The sequence below is a fragment of the Lates calcarifer genome, linkage group LG9, assembly GCF_001640805.2.
Source record: "Lates calcarifer isolate ASB-BC8 linkage group LG9, TLL_Latcal_v3, whole genome shotgun sequence".
Taxonomy (NCBI): Eukaryota; Metazoa; Chordata; class Actinopteri; family Centropomidae; genus Lates; species Lates calcarifer.
The window spans coordinates 19,745,208-19,760,142 of NC_066841.1; the positions used below are offsets into that span (position 1 = coordinate 19,745,208).

The 14,935-nt window shown below is 39.3% G+C and overlaps 1 protein-coding gene across 1 annotated transcript in view; it reads right to left on the reverse strand.

Moving 5' to 3' along the window:
• Window positions 1–14,935, reverse strand: part of dcc (DCC netrin 1 receptor) — a 239,746-nt gene that overhangs the window by 166,981 nt on the left and 57,830 nt on the right. The window contains 1 exon segment of the mRNA XM_051072616.1: window positions 7,389–7,742. Within this exon segment, the coding sequence (XP_050928573.1) occupies window positions 7,389–7,742 (354 nt within the window).

Here is a 14,935-nt window from a genome sequence, read left to right on the forward strand (position 1 = left end):
TGGTTTTTCTGTGTGCTGTACTGTACTAAGTCACCTGAACTTTCTAATGTACAGTACTGTATTCTGTACTGTATAACAATGACACTGTTATCAGAATCTTAACACACAGTAAATACCACCACTACTTTGATTACTACAATACTAGTACAGCTGCTATCATCATTGCTAAACCAGCTATTTGTACACCTATATAAACAAAAATGAAAACTGCAGTCAGTGCTGCTGTGATTATTATTAATGGAGCTTGTGCGTTAGAAACCAAAGACACAGCAGCAGCAGGGGTGGAGAAGAAGAAGAAGAGGTGAACTGACAGTAAAGGTTTTTCAGGTCGACAAGAAGAGAATAATAAAGACACAAATGGAACAGGAAGAGAAGTGAGACACAGCAGGTGCTGATGTGTGAGAGAGAGAGAGTTAGACTCCAAACAGCAGGAGGAAAGATGAAAGTCAGACGGAAAGACAGAGAGACAGGGACAGTGTGAACGGGCAGTGTCCAGCCTGCTGGGTTTAGGACGCACGCCGTTTCCTGTCTGATCAGATCCACTTCGACAACAAACAGCCTGTAGCTACATAAACATGCAACCCTACTGACTGCCAGCCTCACTCTGGTCTCACACTGAAAACACTTGTTATTTTATTATCTGAAGCTCATGCATGGCTGTTTTAATTTCAACATGGCTGCCAGGGCCTCTGGGCAGATTAACTAGAGTCTCCAGGAATTTCAGGAACGCAATAAAGTTTATTTTCTTCTCTGTATTGATGTTGCTCTGAGATTTACAGTTGAGTTTAAACAGGTTTAATGAGAATATTTTCATGCCAGAATATTCAAGATATTCTGTTATTCTTGCCACCCTCATCGGAGCCTTGTAACACAGCATTTAGAAATTTGTGGGAAACTGTAAGTGTCCACTGATCACTGGTCTTTGAGATAGGATTACCTGGGAGGGGTTCACATAGGCCCATTTTTCTAGGGGGTCAAGGGGAACATTACATACAGTGCAAATTGTACTGATGGCAATGGTTTATTCACCCTTCTGTGCAGTGTCTCTGCTGCCTACCTGCCAAACTCATGGTGACAATAAGAGTCCAAGGAAGTCACTACTCCTGACAGGTGGCAACCAATATTTCTAGGTGCATAGATCATGATTGGATTAGATACATTATTAAGCCCCAGAGGGGAAACTAGTTTACAGACACAATAAACAGAGGCAAGTCAGACAGGTCACAGCAGAACACACATACCCCACTTTCTACTTACTTTCTGTTTGTGTATGAATTAAATAGGCAACAAACAGGAAGCAAATTAGAGAGCTTTACAGGTGCTAGTAGGCATAATTCTTTGCTTTGGACAAAGCCAGGCTATGTTTTCATCCCTACCTCTAGTAACACTATGAAGCTGTTTTTTCATGACTGGGTAAACATTATGCCAATGTGTCAGCAAAGACTGCGAGCTAGTGAACCTGTATGTAAATACTGGGTTCAAAATACTTTAAAAATGTCTTTGCAAATGTTTTATTAGGAAGCAAACACATTTGTTACAGCTCAAGGATACACACACTGTGTTTGTTGAGTAACATTGTTGATTCTATTTCATTAGTGACTATTCAGACTATTGACTGACCACTGACACTGACACTGACACAAACTATTCCTGTAAGTCAAAGATGTTTTCCAAAGTATCCTGCAAAGTTAGGTAACTAGTGACTACAGACAACTCACCACGCTATTCTCGTAAACATAAAGCATCCTTTCTCTCTCTTCTGACAGACAGTTGTCCACAGTTGTTTCTTTGTTTTATTTTTTGGGGTATTTCATGCCCATAAAAATAGTAGCCAGTAGAGAGAGTACTGGAAATCAGGGAGACAGAAAGAGATGCAGTAGAGTTTCTCATCTGCATATAGTTGGCATGTCGACCCTTCAGCTGTCTCATGCTTTGGATCAAATAGTGGGCCTATAAGAAGATAATTTACTGTCCCCTATGCAGTAATTTAGTTTTTTGTTTTTTGTTTTTATTTCAAGAAAAGGCACATTTTATAAGCACATTATGTCTTCTAACACATTTAAAATAATATTTTGCTGTGTGCTTTGTGAAAAAAAAACTTTTGACAGACAAGCAATGTTTATTTTCTTATTGTTACTGATGTAATTTAAAATTTAAAGTACCATTTTGAACAAGTTTCCAAATCCCAAGAGCCCTAAATTTCTGTCAGCATATGAATCTTTATGAAGGCTTTTCATCTGCAAGAGAGAGAGAGAAAAATAAATTCGGTATGGTGTCTGGTGGTATATGTTTTTCTCGCAGCTTGTGTTGTTGTTGTTTTGTTTTGAATCTGTTTCTCTTCCCTCTGTTTTACCTTAGCACACAAACAGCCAGGGAAACTTTAACTCTGACACAAAGGCAAACTTTCTCTTTCTGTTGTTCTGTAACATTAGAAAAGCTTCAGATTGAATCTGTGAGTGAGGATGAGCTGCAGCTGAATGCAGGTTTGTGCATCTTTGCAGCGGAGGGGACTTGAGCTGGTGTGACATCACACAGATCGAAGGCGATGGGAAAACTGATGTGGATTTGGATTGTGTGTCTTATATAAGTTGCTGCTGTCTGTTCCTGTGTGGATCACACTGCTGCCTGCAGCTGCTCATGCACCAAAAAATAAATAAATAAATAAAAACATACATACACACACACAGAGACAATCTCTAGTTTTTGCTGCTTATGAGGACACCATATTGATTTGGATTTCATTCTTGGATGCTTATCCCAGAATATTTTGAGGCCATTGTCAACCCTGTTCCATATTATTATGGTTGGTATACTGGTTTACATTGTGGGAGCCTGTTCCCCACGTATTTTGGCACCATGGGAATATATGTCATGGAGTATTCATGCAGTACAAATTCGTACAACATCACAGGATGGCTCAACTTCCTGTGATGCCCTTCTCTGTGGCCCCAATAAAAATTCTTCCCTTAGCCAGGGAGCTTATTTTTAGTTTTCTGTATAGCTGGTCACATTTGATGTCATGTAGATTTGTAAATACTGTCACATCAACATCTTAGTATTTCACCTTTAATCTCTAATTTTATCACAAATGTATCTTTCTGTTGCAGTTTTTCTTGTTATTTTATTAATCAGATTGGCAACATGTTTCTTTTTAATTGGAAATGATCTGAGCCTGAATTAGATAAAACAGAGTGAACAGCTTCATGAATGTAACAGTGCAGAGAGTTTACAGTGATGCTCAGTCAGAGAAATTCTGATCACACAGAATAGGAAAAATTAAAGGGAAACAGCAGAGAGGCAGAGTCAGAGAGGAAGGGAAATGAGTCATACCATCTGGATGAGAGAAGAAGAGAGGAGGAATTGCTATTAATGCTATTAAGAAAAAGACGGATCTTGACCCTGAACAGCATGCTGCCACTGCAACTTCCTATTTTAGGAGTCAAACCAGCAACCTCCACATCGTTCTAAAAAAACAAAACAACAAAAACATAAAAACAAAAACACATATCATCCATTTCTATGGCAATGGTAGCTGTTGTCTCCCTGTTGTTTTCATCCTCATTAGACAAATGAGGCAAAATAACTCTAACAGATAATAACATGCAAATCACAGCAAACAGGCAAGGGCAGTGGAGGGATTAGGGAATGCTCCTGCTCTGAATCTCTGCCATGGGAATGATTATTATCTGCTTCTGTGGGCTGAACCTCTCTCCTCCTAACACCCATCAATTGGGAATTATCAAAATCCTCAGAGTCAATATAACAAGTACCATTAGCATTAATTTCATAATGTTACTCTTGCAGCTTATCTTTCTAAAAATCTTGGTGTGTTGGCCTGCCTGTGTTTGTGGTTTGTTCCAGATGTTTTCTTGCTGCTTTTTGTCCAACTTTCAGTGAAACTGTAGATGTATATAGTACTTAGTACTTATAGTATATAGCACTTTTATCCTTCCAAGAACCAAGCAACTAAAAAGACCTTCACAGCAGATGACTTGTTAGAACGTACAGGTGTTGTTAATAATATCAACAATGGCATAAACCATCTGTATCAATGTAATAATAATAATCACTCTCTCACTCTGCTCACCTTCTGTCTCTCTTTATTCCTGTTTCTTCTTTTCTCAGTCTCTCTCACCCACTCTATCTCAGTGTTCAGTGTTTCTAATTAATTCCCAGTTTACAGTCATCTTTACACACACACACACACACACACACACACACACACAGCCAGACTGCTAATTGAATTTTTAAGCCTCTGCTGTTCATTAGCATTTTGCCTTGTAATGTGTTGTGTGCCGCCTGTGTATCTGTGTGTGTGTGTGTGAGTATGTGTGTGTGAATGACATGCAGGCAGAAGTGATTCATATTTTAATGCTGTACTGGAGTCTGGGTGAATTGTTTTTGATTGCATGTGTGTGTGTGTGTGTGTGTGTGTGTGTGTGTGTGTGTGTGTGTGTGTGTGTGTTTACGTTAAAATTCCTCAGCTCGACTTTGGGTAAGGCTTCAAAAATCAACCAACCAACCAGTTGAACAAAGAAGCGACAGCTGACTTCATATCTACAAGCTCACTTAGTGACAAAGAGCATGTCCTGCACATGAAGGCTCATGATGTTGTGATGCTAAAATAAGTTTCAGGAACTTTCACAGGTCTCCAGCGCTGTTATCGATCAGTCAAGCAGTAGCGATGTAATATCACAACATGGATGACTACAGCAAAGACTGTGGTTCCATTTTCTATTATCTCATCCAATGAGTGTCTTGACTCAGACTCATTTTGTGGGTGTTTTTCTCTAATGTAGATCTTTTGGTTGTTTTCACTTGGATTCATCTCAGCCTTGTGGATGTTTGGACTTTGAAAATTACATTCTACACAACTGAACTGCAACAGAAAATATATTTTGTATGAAACATAATTGCAAACAGATTATATTAACGTAACAAGGATATGTTGTGACTTTACACATTTGACAAGCCACAAATGTGTTGATACTGAGTGTTCCAATAAACTCTTCAGAGACAACATATTATGTTTAACACAGAGAGGGTTCACAGTGACTTACGACTGAACCTGTTTATTTCCATCTAACCAAAATCACCATCTTTCTCTAACATTTCTATAAACCACAGACAGGACTGTGGATGTGAATCCTGGTCTGGATGTGAATCCTGGTCTCTGGTGGGAAAGTAAGTCTGCACTTCTTTGCTGCATGTCATACAAGTGTCACATGTTTCAAAATAATCTCTACACTAGACTCAGTCTTGACTCAGTTTCGATCCTGCAAAGACTCTGACCTGTCTCAGTGTAAACTTAGTGACCTTGACTACAGCCCCAGTTTAAAAGTCTAAGTTATGGGAAGCTCCAGGGAATGAGCTATTTAAGCCCTGCAGTGGAAAAGATTTAGAATATGGTCGGAGTGATAAACCCTGAAACACAGACACCAAAGACAGGTCTCTCTCTCATGCTCACTTACACACACTCTCTCTCTCTCTCACACACACACACACACACACACACACACACGCTCTCTCCCTCACCTCCCTGTGAGCTGCAGCTGCTGGTCTCCTGTCTCTTTAATCGCTCTAATTGACTGGGCGGATGGAGAGTCACTCCAGAGACCAAAACGCTCAAATGCAAAGAGCTGAGTGAGCTATAGAGACAACCAGCTGATACACACACTGTGATATTGAATGTGTGTGCGTGTGTGTGTGTGTGTGTGTGTGTGTGTGTTATCCACAACCTCATTATAAGAGTCTAAGAAATGATCAGCATGTTGTTCAGGCTATCATTTTTAATTTCATCTACCAGCTGAAGAGAAGTCACTTGAGTGTGTCTGAAGGACAAACTCCCACACCTCGCATTTAGAGTTCAATCGTCAGCTTTTCTGTGTGAATAAAGCCAACATTAGCAAGGATCAATGTTCATGATGACTGACACTGTGACATAAAACACTCTAACCTGTCTGTCTACAGCTGTATTTTATATGCCTGCAGATTATTTTTGCCCAGTCAGAATAATAACACAGTCTAAATAAAAATACATATTGGAAAATTATCCCAGGAAATGTTTTCAAAACGCTTTTTTTTCGCTTGATCAATAAGTTGTTTAAAACATGTAACAAGAGGACTCTTTTATTAATGTGTTAGTTTTGTCTGCAGTACTTTCACCAAACATTAGTTTCTCCAATGTGAAGATTTTCTGCTTTTTTCTGTTTCATCTCATTGCAAATACAATTTCAGTGTATTTCTGGACTGCTGGTCAAACAATTTTGTCTTCATTTACTGAAATTGTATTTATAATAATCAGATATAAATGTGAGGGGGCAATTCTAGACATTATCCTGGATATTCTTTAAATCACTGGAGATGAGTTTCAGTTGAAGCAACAGCAGTGAATGTTCTCACAAAACCATGATTTAATCTGGGAGAGCACATCATCAGAGGAATGGTGATGAAAGGGTTTGATTCAGTTGGAACGTCATCTTCTAGCAGTATTTCAGACCGACTGTCTGCTCCCAAAGGGAGGCTGTTTAGGTCCAGTTTTATTAAATAAATCATCATAAATCATATGTCATTAAACAACATCTTTTTCTTCATTGTCAAAGTAAACATAGACTTGAGATGCTTCAAACGTGTGCAGTATATTTTACTACAGTGCAGTACAGTGTTGGTAAAGGTGATTCACTTAAGCCTCTGCACCGCTCTGTCTACTAATGTCTTTCATAAACTCTATTGATCTTAAGCCATACTCCACTAAATTACATTACTGGTGAATTACTTTGATTCTCTTAAATAAATATGAACAGTAAAATGAAGGAGCTGAGTGATATTAAGTTTCTGTGTATATGTGTGTGTGTCCACCATAACTGTCAAGGACAGGTCACGGTGTTGCAGAAACATTAATCTGAATGAGGGAATCCCCTCCTCCTCCCTCTCCTCCCTCTCCTCTCCTCTTCCCTTTGAGATAGTTTTTCACTGATAATCACTATTCTCATCTCCCAGTTTTTTTTTAATTTGATTATTTTTATTCATTTTCACTTTTGTTTTTATTCCTGATGCCCAAGAACACTGTGTTTACATGACTAATTCCGGCTGAGACACCATGCAGTCAACAGGTGAAGCCATGACTGAGGTCAGCACTGGTCGTATAGTGACATTTTTAGTGTGTAACATTTGCATAACAATGAAACACATCAGACGTTTTTCTGATAAAGATGATAAAGTGAACTGTTTATACACAGAAAAAGATGAGGCCTAAAGCTGAGCCCTGTGGCACATAGCAACTGAAATCTCCAGGTGAGAGGGTGGAGTTAATCATTACGTTGAGATCTGAATCAATCAAGGGCCAAACCTCAGACATCGCCACAGAACAGAGGAGAGAAGTCTCTTACCGGCCACAATCACCCTGGCAGTCCGGCTCACGATGCTCCCCAGTCCTTCCAGTGTCGCGAGGCACTGGTATTCCCCCTCGTCGGGCCGGTGGTGCCGTGAGTGCACTATGTTTTGCACCAGCAGCGAGCCATTAGTCAGCTGCCGCCGTCGCTCGTCCACCACGGCGCTCAGCAGCACGCCATCCTTACGCCATGTGATGGTGAGAGGTCCTGCCGCCGCGTCAGACTGGGCCTGGCAGTCAAGCTGCAGCACGCCCCCTCGCACTGTCACCGTATCCTGAGGCTCCTGGATGAAAGTGAAGTCCACAAAACCTCCAAGACTAGATGAGGAGGAGAATGAGGAAGCGTCTGAAGCTGAAGGAGGAAAAGAGAAAAGGAAGCTTAGAAACACGCAGTCACCAATAGGACAGTGATATGTTAATGCAAATACTCTCCATCACAGAAATTGGCAACAGAGCTGCAACTTAACACAGGCGTGTTTCATAACAGTGACAACAGAGTGTCCGGTGACGAAGGTGTCATATTCAATACATGAAACAATAAATCAAACTAAAATAAATCAGAAAGACTGGAGGTAAAAAAAAAAAAAAAAAAACACGTCATCATCACAACTAAAATGGGCAACTGCCCAACACCCTTAGGAGCCCCAGAGGCCCCACATTCATTCTGTGTTAGCAGAATCTGATTAATTGTAAATGTGTTTAGGAATACACACCCCTAGCATCATTTTAATTGACACAATAAGACCCTTAAGGTGTGTGTTGCATTATTAACTGACTAAATAAGACATTGGGGGCCAATAGCTAATATTTGCCCCAGGGCCCCCTAGTGTAGGTATGTGTCCTATAACCTGTAACGGCAGTGGAATATAAACAGATTCCCAGACAACAGAGACAAATTCCTCCGATCGACTCCTCTTTCAAATGACACAGCAGAATGTTACTTTTATCCCAGTGATCTCCACAGGATTAACCAATCATATGTCAGGCCAAGCTGTACAATAACGGAAACACACGATGACAGTGTGATGTTTACCGAAAGGAATGTTATAGAATTTAACTTGTGGCACTCAGTGTAAATCATACTTCATTCATCTTCTATTCATGGTGGGGTTTTTTCTCAGTGTGTCTGGCATAGCTGAAAGTTTCTTAGATACGACTCATGTGGAACAGCCACAGTCAATATTAAGGAATAAAATTCTTATTTATTTTCTCAGGCTTTTATCTATTTATTCATTTATTCATGTTTTGGTTGATGTATTTACTCATATTTGTCATTAGTTTCGTCAGACGTGTCTCTCAACAGCAGAGAACATTGCTATCTTTAACCTCTAATCTGTAGTGTCTTGCTCTGCATGATAACATCCTCATTATCAAAGTCACATCAACCTGTTGTATTCTTTGTTTTTGCGTTTTTATATGTTGTTTAATCTTGTGAAAGGCTCTGACAGCGGAGAGCGCCGGTGTCTCCTCTTGTCTTTGAAGTCGACGCTGTTAAAAAGTCTTTCATCCTGATCAGAGAGGCAGTTTGTTCAGTCAAAGCTGCCATTGAGCATGTGTGTCTTTCCTGGAAAGTATGAACGGAGGCTCAGAACAACCACAAGTCACGTCGATACAGTGCAAAGTCGACTTTGAAGCACAGCAGAAATTCTTTTCTTTTTTTGGGGGGATTTTACTGACGTTCCTTTTAAACCCTCACAGTTTCTCCTGCAGGAAAACTCCGATCATCAGTGAATGAAAACTTAAAGCTCTTTCCCTGTTCTCAGCTGGGACAAGAAAATAAATGTTAATCACTAATCACTGGGTTATTTTTTGTTCAGCATAGCTTTTTCTCTTAACCAGCATTTAATAGGATAAAAAACAGTACTATGTCTTTATGTAGCTGTTCAATTACACTTTATGTAGGTTTCATCTGGAAAATAACAAGCACTTATAAACTAAAACAAACCTTTTAAAAAGTCGTTCATAACTTTGTCTCTACTTTATTAGTATCGGATTAAATAGTACTATTTCAAGGAAACTTCCCTATAGGAAATTGTTTGGGACCTGTACCTCTTGCTATATAGAGAATGAAATATGATCTATCCATAAATAAACAAGAGTAAAATTTTAAAGTAAAAAGTTTAAATCAAATGGGATTTAAACAGGGAAGTAGCTATTAAAATAGTAAAATAGTAATAGTAAGAATAAAACGTTCTGAGTTATAAAATTCAATGTACAGTATTTCTCATTAGAGGAAGAGTAAAACAATACTTGTTATTTTCAACAGTCAACAGTTATGTATATGCATTGCTGGTAATACACTGGAGGCAAGGATCCCAAGAATTGAGTGAGTATGAGAATTAATAGTAATAAAAATAATAATAAATATATTTCCCAGTTTAAAAGTCTAAATCTTTCTCACATTACCAGGAATTTAATTGTGGTGGAGAAATACAGAATTCCATTTTCCATTAGCCTACATGTAGTCTAAAATATTGACATCAGCCTAGGAAAAATACTTGTTTAACTGTGTATAAATCTCCAGATTAATAAAACCCAAAGTTTCCAGCAGAGGGACAGTGAATGTGACACATTTGTCCTCAGCTGTATCTAATGCAGTTAAGCAGAGCGAAATCAGAATCTGTGAAATCTAAACAGTACCGTGATGAACTGTCGATACCTCCCTGTCTTCCATTATTTTTGCTTCTATATTTACATCTTCCTTTTCTCACATTTTCTCATTCCTGCACTCCATCCCTCACCTTCTTTCCTTGTTTCACTTAGTCCATGTTTCTCTCCTTCCTTCCTCTCTTCCTTTCATTTCTTCTTTCTCTCTCTTTTGTGTCCTTTACGGTTTCCTTCTTATTGATTCCCCTTCAGCAGTCAAACCCCCCTCTCTCTATCAGTAAATCACGATCTTGACAGCTCTATCTGTACTCACTCCCACCGGTCACACACACACACACACACACACACACACACAGTTCATCAGTGTGTCCTTGTCCTTGTTGTCCTGCAGGTTGATGCTATCACTCTGATCTCCCTCCCATCTCTACTCTCTTCTTCTCTTTTCACTCTCAGTCAATTTTTCTTCATATTTCACCATGACATGAAGTTGGTCTTCACTTCCATATTTGTGAACACAAACGCTCAATTTTACTTGTCATTTCAGAACTGGTTCCTAGTAACTTCTAGGACATTTCCTGGAAAGGACTGTGCATTTTGATACGGACTCTACATCTAGTATTCAATTACTGCACTCCCAAATAATGAATCCAGCCTAGACAGTCTTTTAGTCAGAGCACAGGAAGTTAGCTGAACAAGTCTGTCTACTGCCAAATGGTCAGTTCAACTTCCATGGACCATTTCCAATAATGAATGAGTTATAACTGAATGTTTACTTGGGTTTAAATTGAGCTTTCTCTGATATTCCTATTCTCCAATTTGTTTTTGCCGAATTTAAATTTTAATTTAAAATTTATTATTACATAGTTCTTTTCAGGAAGCTAGTGGGGAAAATTAGGAAAATACACATCCACACAATTAAGTGTCGACAAAAATTACTACACCAACCTCAGAGAAGAAGCCCAGGAAATGTTGTTGTGTGAAATGTATTTCATCAAGTGACAGGTTGTAATTCTGACAAAAATCCAACAATGAAACTATCATGAAAAAATTCTCAGAAAATACTGGTTCTGAAATGATTAGTTCACTCATTCATTCTTATAACTGATTAAGCGTTTCAGTAATTTTTTTAAGCACAAAGGACATTAATTCTCTGTTTGCAGCTTTTCAGAGTTGAGAATTCTCTTGTTCTTTTATTGTAAACTGAAAATCAGGTTTGGTCGAACAAGGCAAATAAATACATCAACTGGGCACTAAGAATGAACACGTGAGCATTTTTCACTATTTCTGACAAGTTAGACCAAACAATTAACTGACAATGTTGCAGTGCAAGTTGGATTAAGTTTGTGTAGTAAGGAATAAATAATAATAGTGTAGTATTTTTAGTTGAGGCTACTCTTTAAATAAACTTGCACCTACATGATGTGTGTATGATTGTGCTCCATCAAAAACATGATATAGGACAGCAGAGAATCAAACCCAGAGGACCAAAAATCAACAGAACACATCATCAGACAAAAAAACCAAAGAAGCAGACAAACAGAGACTGTACAGTTGTGAAACCAAAACCATATACTTTTTCTGGGACTTGCAGGGTGGTTTTGACAGTTCCAAAAGTTTAGACCCAAACTTGACAAAAAAATGACAAAAATGGATATGTGGACCAAGCCTGGCATGCATGCATGGGTGATCTAAAATGCTGTGGCACAAACAGAGCCTGATAGAGAAGGAACACCAACACACGCAGGAGCATGGTGCTCAATCAGTTAATAAGCAGCAGTGGTGGGAAAGACCAGTTTTACGTGTCCTAAGTCAACGAGACTGCAGAAGGCCTGAGTAGACTGACAATAATTTGGATGAACTGAACTTGCGTCCAGGGTCAGGTCTCAGCCACTGGGAACCAAGCGGCCCCACGAAGACTTCTACAGCAGACACTGCCAGTCAGACATTTGCCGCAGTGTTAAGTAAGTCGACCCTCGACAGGTGAACGCCACACACCGAGAAACTCTGAGACCCACTTTTATAATGGAGGTGGAGGAATATAAAGCCATCCAGGAGTTTAACTGATAAGATGAGACTTGGTGACAGGGAGGTGGACCACAGCCAAGACCATCTGAACACATACACATACACACACACACAGTGGCTGACACCATGGGTAGTGTCTGAAAAGAAGACTGCATTAAGACTCTGGGCAGCATCCAAAAACTGAGTGTGAGTGTGTGTGTGTGTGTGTACTTGTGTGCTAAAAGTCTGTGCCAGCTTGTGCCTGCCAGCTGAGAACCATCTTGACTGAAAGGAGGAAACAGGAAGAGAATATATGAGGAAAAACAGGAAAAAAATAGAAACATCATCCAAAATACAAAAACCCTCAATCTGTCACAGCGACATGATGAAATTCAGCAGCATGTCAGGAAATGAACTACTCGCATGTTTGTAAGTAATCTACTGAGTTAGTGCAAAAGAGAGACTAGAAAGTGTAGTATTTCCTGGACTAAATATGTGTGATTGCTGAGAGCTGAAAGTTTCTGCTTGATAAGCTTAAAAAGTCAGCAGCCGGAGGACTAAGTGTAGGAAGAGAATGAGAAGAAGCAGAAGTGCTAAAGAAGCAGGAAACAGTGGAAACTGAGAGCAGGAAAGGAAAGTTTGAAAGCAGAGCGGAGGGCAGCCCTTTAAACATTGATGACTCTAATTACCATTCAAGGACCCCCTGATTCAAACCTCATGTGTCACACTTTTTGTATTTATCTTTATTGATATATACAGGGCGGCAGTGTGGTGCTCTGTTGCCTCACAGCAAGAAGGTTCAGGGTTTGAACCTTGGTTCACCTGGGGCTTTTCTGTGTAGAGTTTGCTTGTTCTCTCTATGCCTGTGTTCCTCTGGGTGCTCTGTACTCCAAACTGTCCGTAGTTGTGAGTGTGAATGGTTGTTTGTGTCTATATGTCAGCCCTGTGATAGACTTGCAACCCGTAAAGGGTGTACCCCACCTCTCACTCAAAGTCAGCAGGGATTGGCTCCAGCCCCCTGAGACCCTAGTCTTTAAATTACCCAACTGCAAACCTAATTTTTCACGCCTTGGTTGAAATCCAGACACTAAAACATGTGTCATGCATGTAAAACAAAAGATTTGCATATAAGTTATTATAAACATGTATTGTGTAAAGTAACTGGGCAGACACAATGGTTCATGTAGTATTCTTCAAATTTCTACATTAGGTGTACTGGTAAAAAATGTATCACTAGCAATGGTAAGTATTAATAAAAATAAATAAATAAAAATACAGCAATATGGATTGTAAGGAGTAGTAAACAAGCCATCATTAAATGGCATCTCACTTGGTAAATGCTGTAGTAAATGGACAGCATTTCTACAGCTTTTAGTGCTTGATGGAACCACCAACCCTGTGATTATTGAATCTCCCACTGTACCTGAGCCACAGCCTACTACTTATAAACCTGTCACATAAAATTGAACACGTGTAAAGTATTTTCTTTTTTTTAGCCTCTTATGATCTGCTCGTGTTCAGAAATATCTGCAGGACATTCTGTTAAACATCTTAACAGTGTAAAATATAGAGTAATATAAAAATATAAAAACTTCTAACATTTTAGCAATTGTTAGTCTTGTTATATTAGATGGTAAGACATTTTTTCACCTGCACTGACTTGGTTTTGTCAAACAATCAACTTCAACTTGGCAAATTTGAAGTCTAAAATCAGTTCCACTTGAATTCATCAGTTCAGACAAGCAGCCTGTCTACTGAGGGCTATGGTATAATGAATATGAACCATGTTACACTGTGAATGCATGTGACTAACAAAGGCTGGGGCACAAAGGTCAAAGTGGAGTCAAATGGAGTCTTGAGGGACATCCATTGGGGTGCTGGGGGGGGGTTGCAAATAATTATATAATAATAATAATATAATTATAATAATAATTGCAAATGAATTCACAAGTGTGCCTTTGCACCCTCTTCTGTCAAAATACTCTTCAGAATCCATGACAGGGCCTGTGATGAACTGTAAGCTCAAGCTGAGTTTCATACACAGCACTGTCATTTGCAGACTTTGGAAATCAGACAGAAGTGGTGTATTATTGTTCTTTTTTCCTCATGCCTAAGTGTTTTGTGAATGAATGACTTCCACTTTCACGCAGACTACATCCATTTGTTTGAGGGGGCAACTGCTCTGAACCAAAACATCTCTGCTTAGACTACCAGGGAAATGCCACCAGGCATGGGCGTCGCCAGACCCCTTTTACTGGGGCTCTTGCCCCACTATAAATGCCACGATTAATTCTCAACAATCAATATTTATCACTGCATTAATTCAGATAATTGCAGCATACTGACAGGAAAAGAATACATGTATTTCTATTCGAATGTGTAGCAAGTGTGTTGACTCCAAATAGAAGCTCTAGCCCACCTGCGTCAGTACGTGACACTGAGCGCAGTGTGAGGTCCCCCTGCCCCCCCTGACAGTAATTCTAGGGGAAACACTGAACAGTATTTTTTTTTTTAATGAAACCAAATCACCTTATACTAATTGAAACATTATTGCATGACTTCTCTTTTTTTCTGCCATAGAACATGTTGAGAAAGTTAAAATGTGCTATGTTCATATAGTCATAAATAATACATTTACTTATTTAGTTATTACTACCAGGTGGGGGGGGTCTGTGCCCCAGTGGAGCTTCATGCCGAGCAATGCCCCTGCCATCTCAGTAATGGCAACATTACCAAGAGAGAAAAAAAGACTAGACAAAGCTAGACATGAAAAGCTAGTGGCTATTTCATGTTAAGTGTATTTGAGTGGTGTAGTAGTAGTGTTGAGTTTAATAGTCCAGTGGGGATGGGCTATATGACTATAAGACATACAATGTAAAGCATCATAAATCTGTCAACTTTTCTATATACCATTTATGTTGGGGTACCTATGCA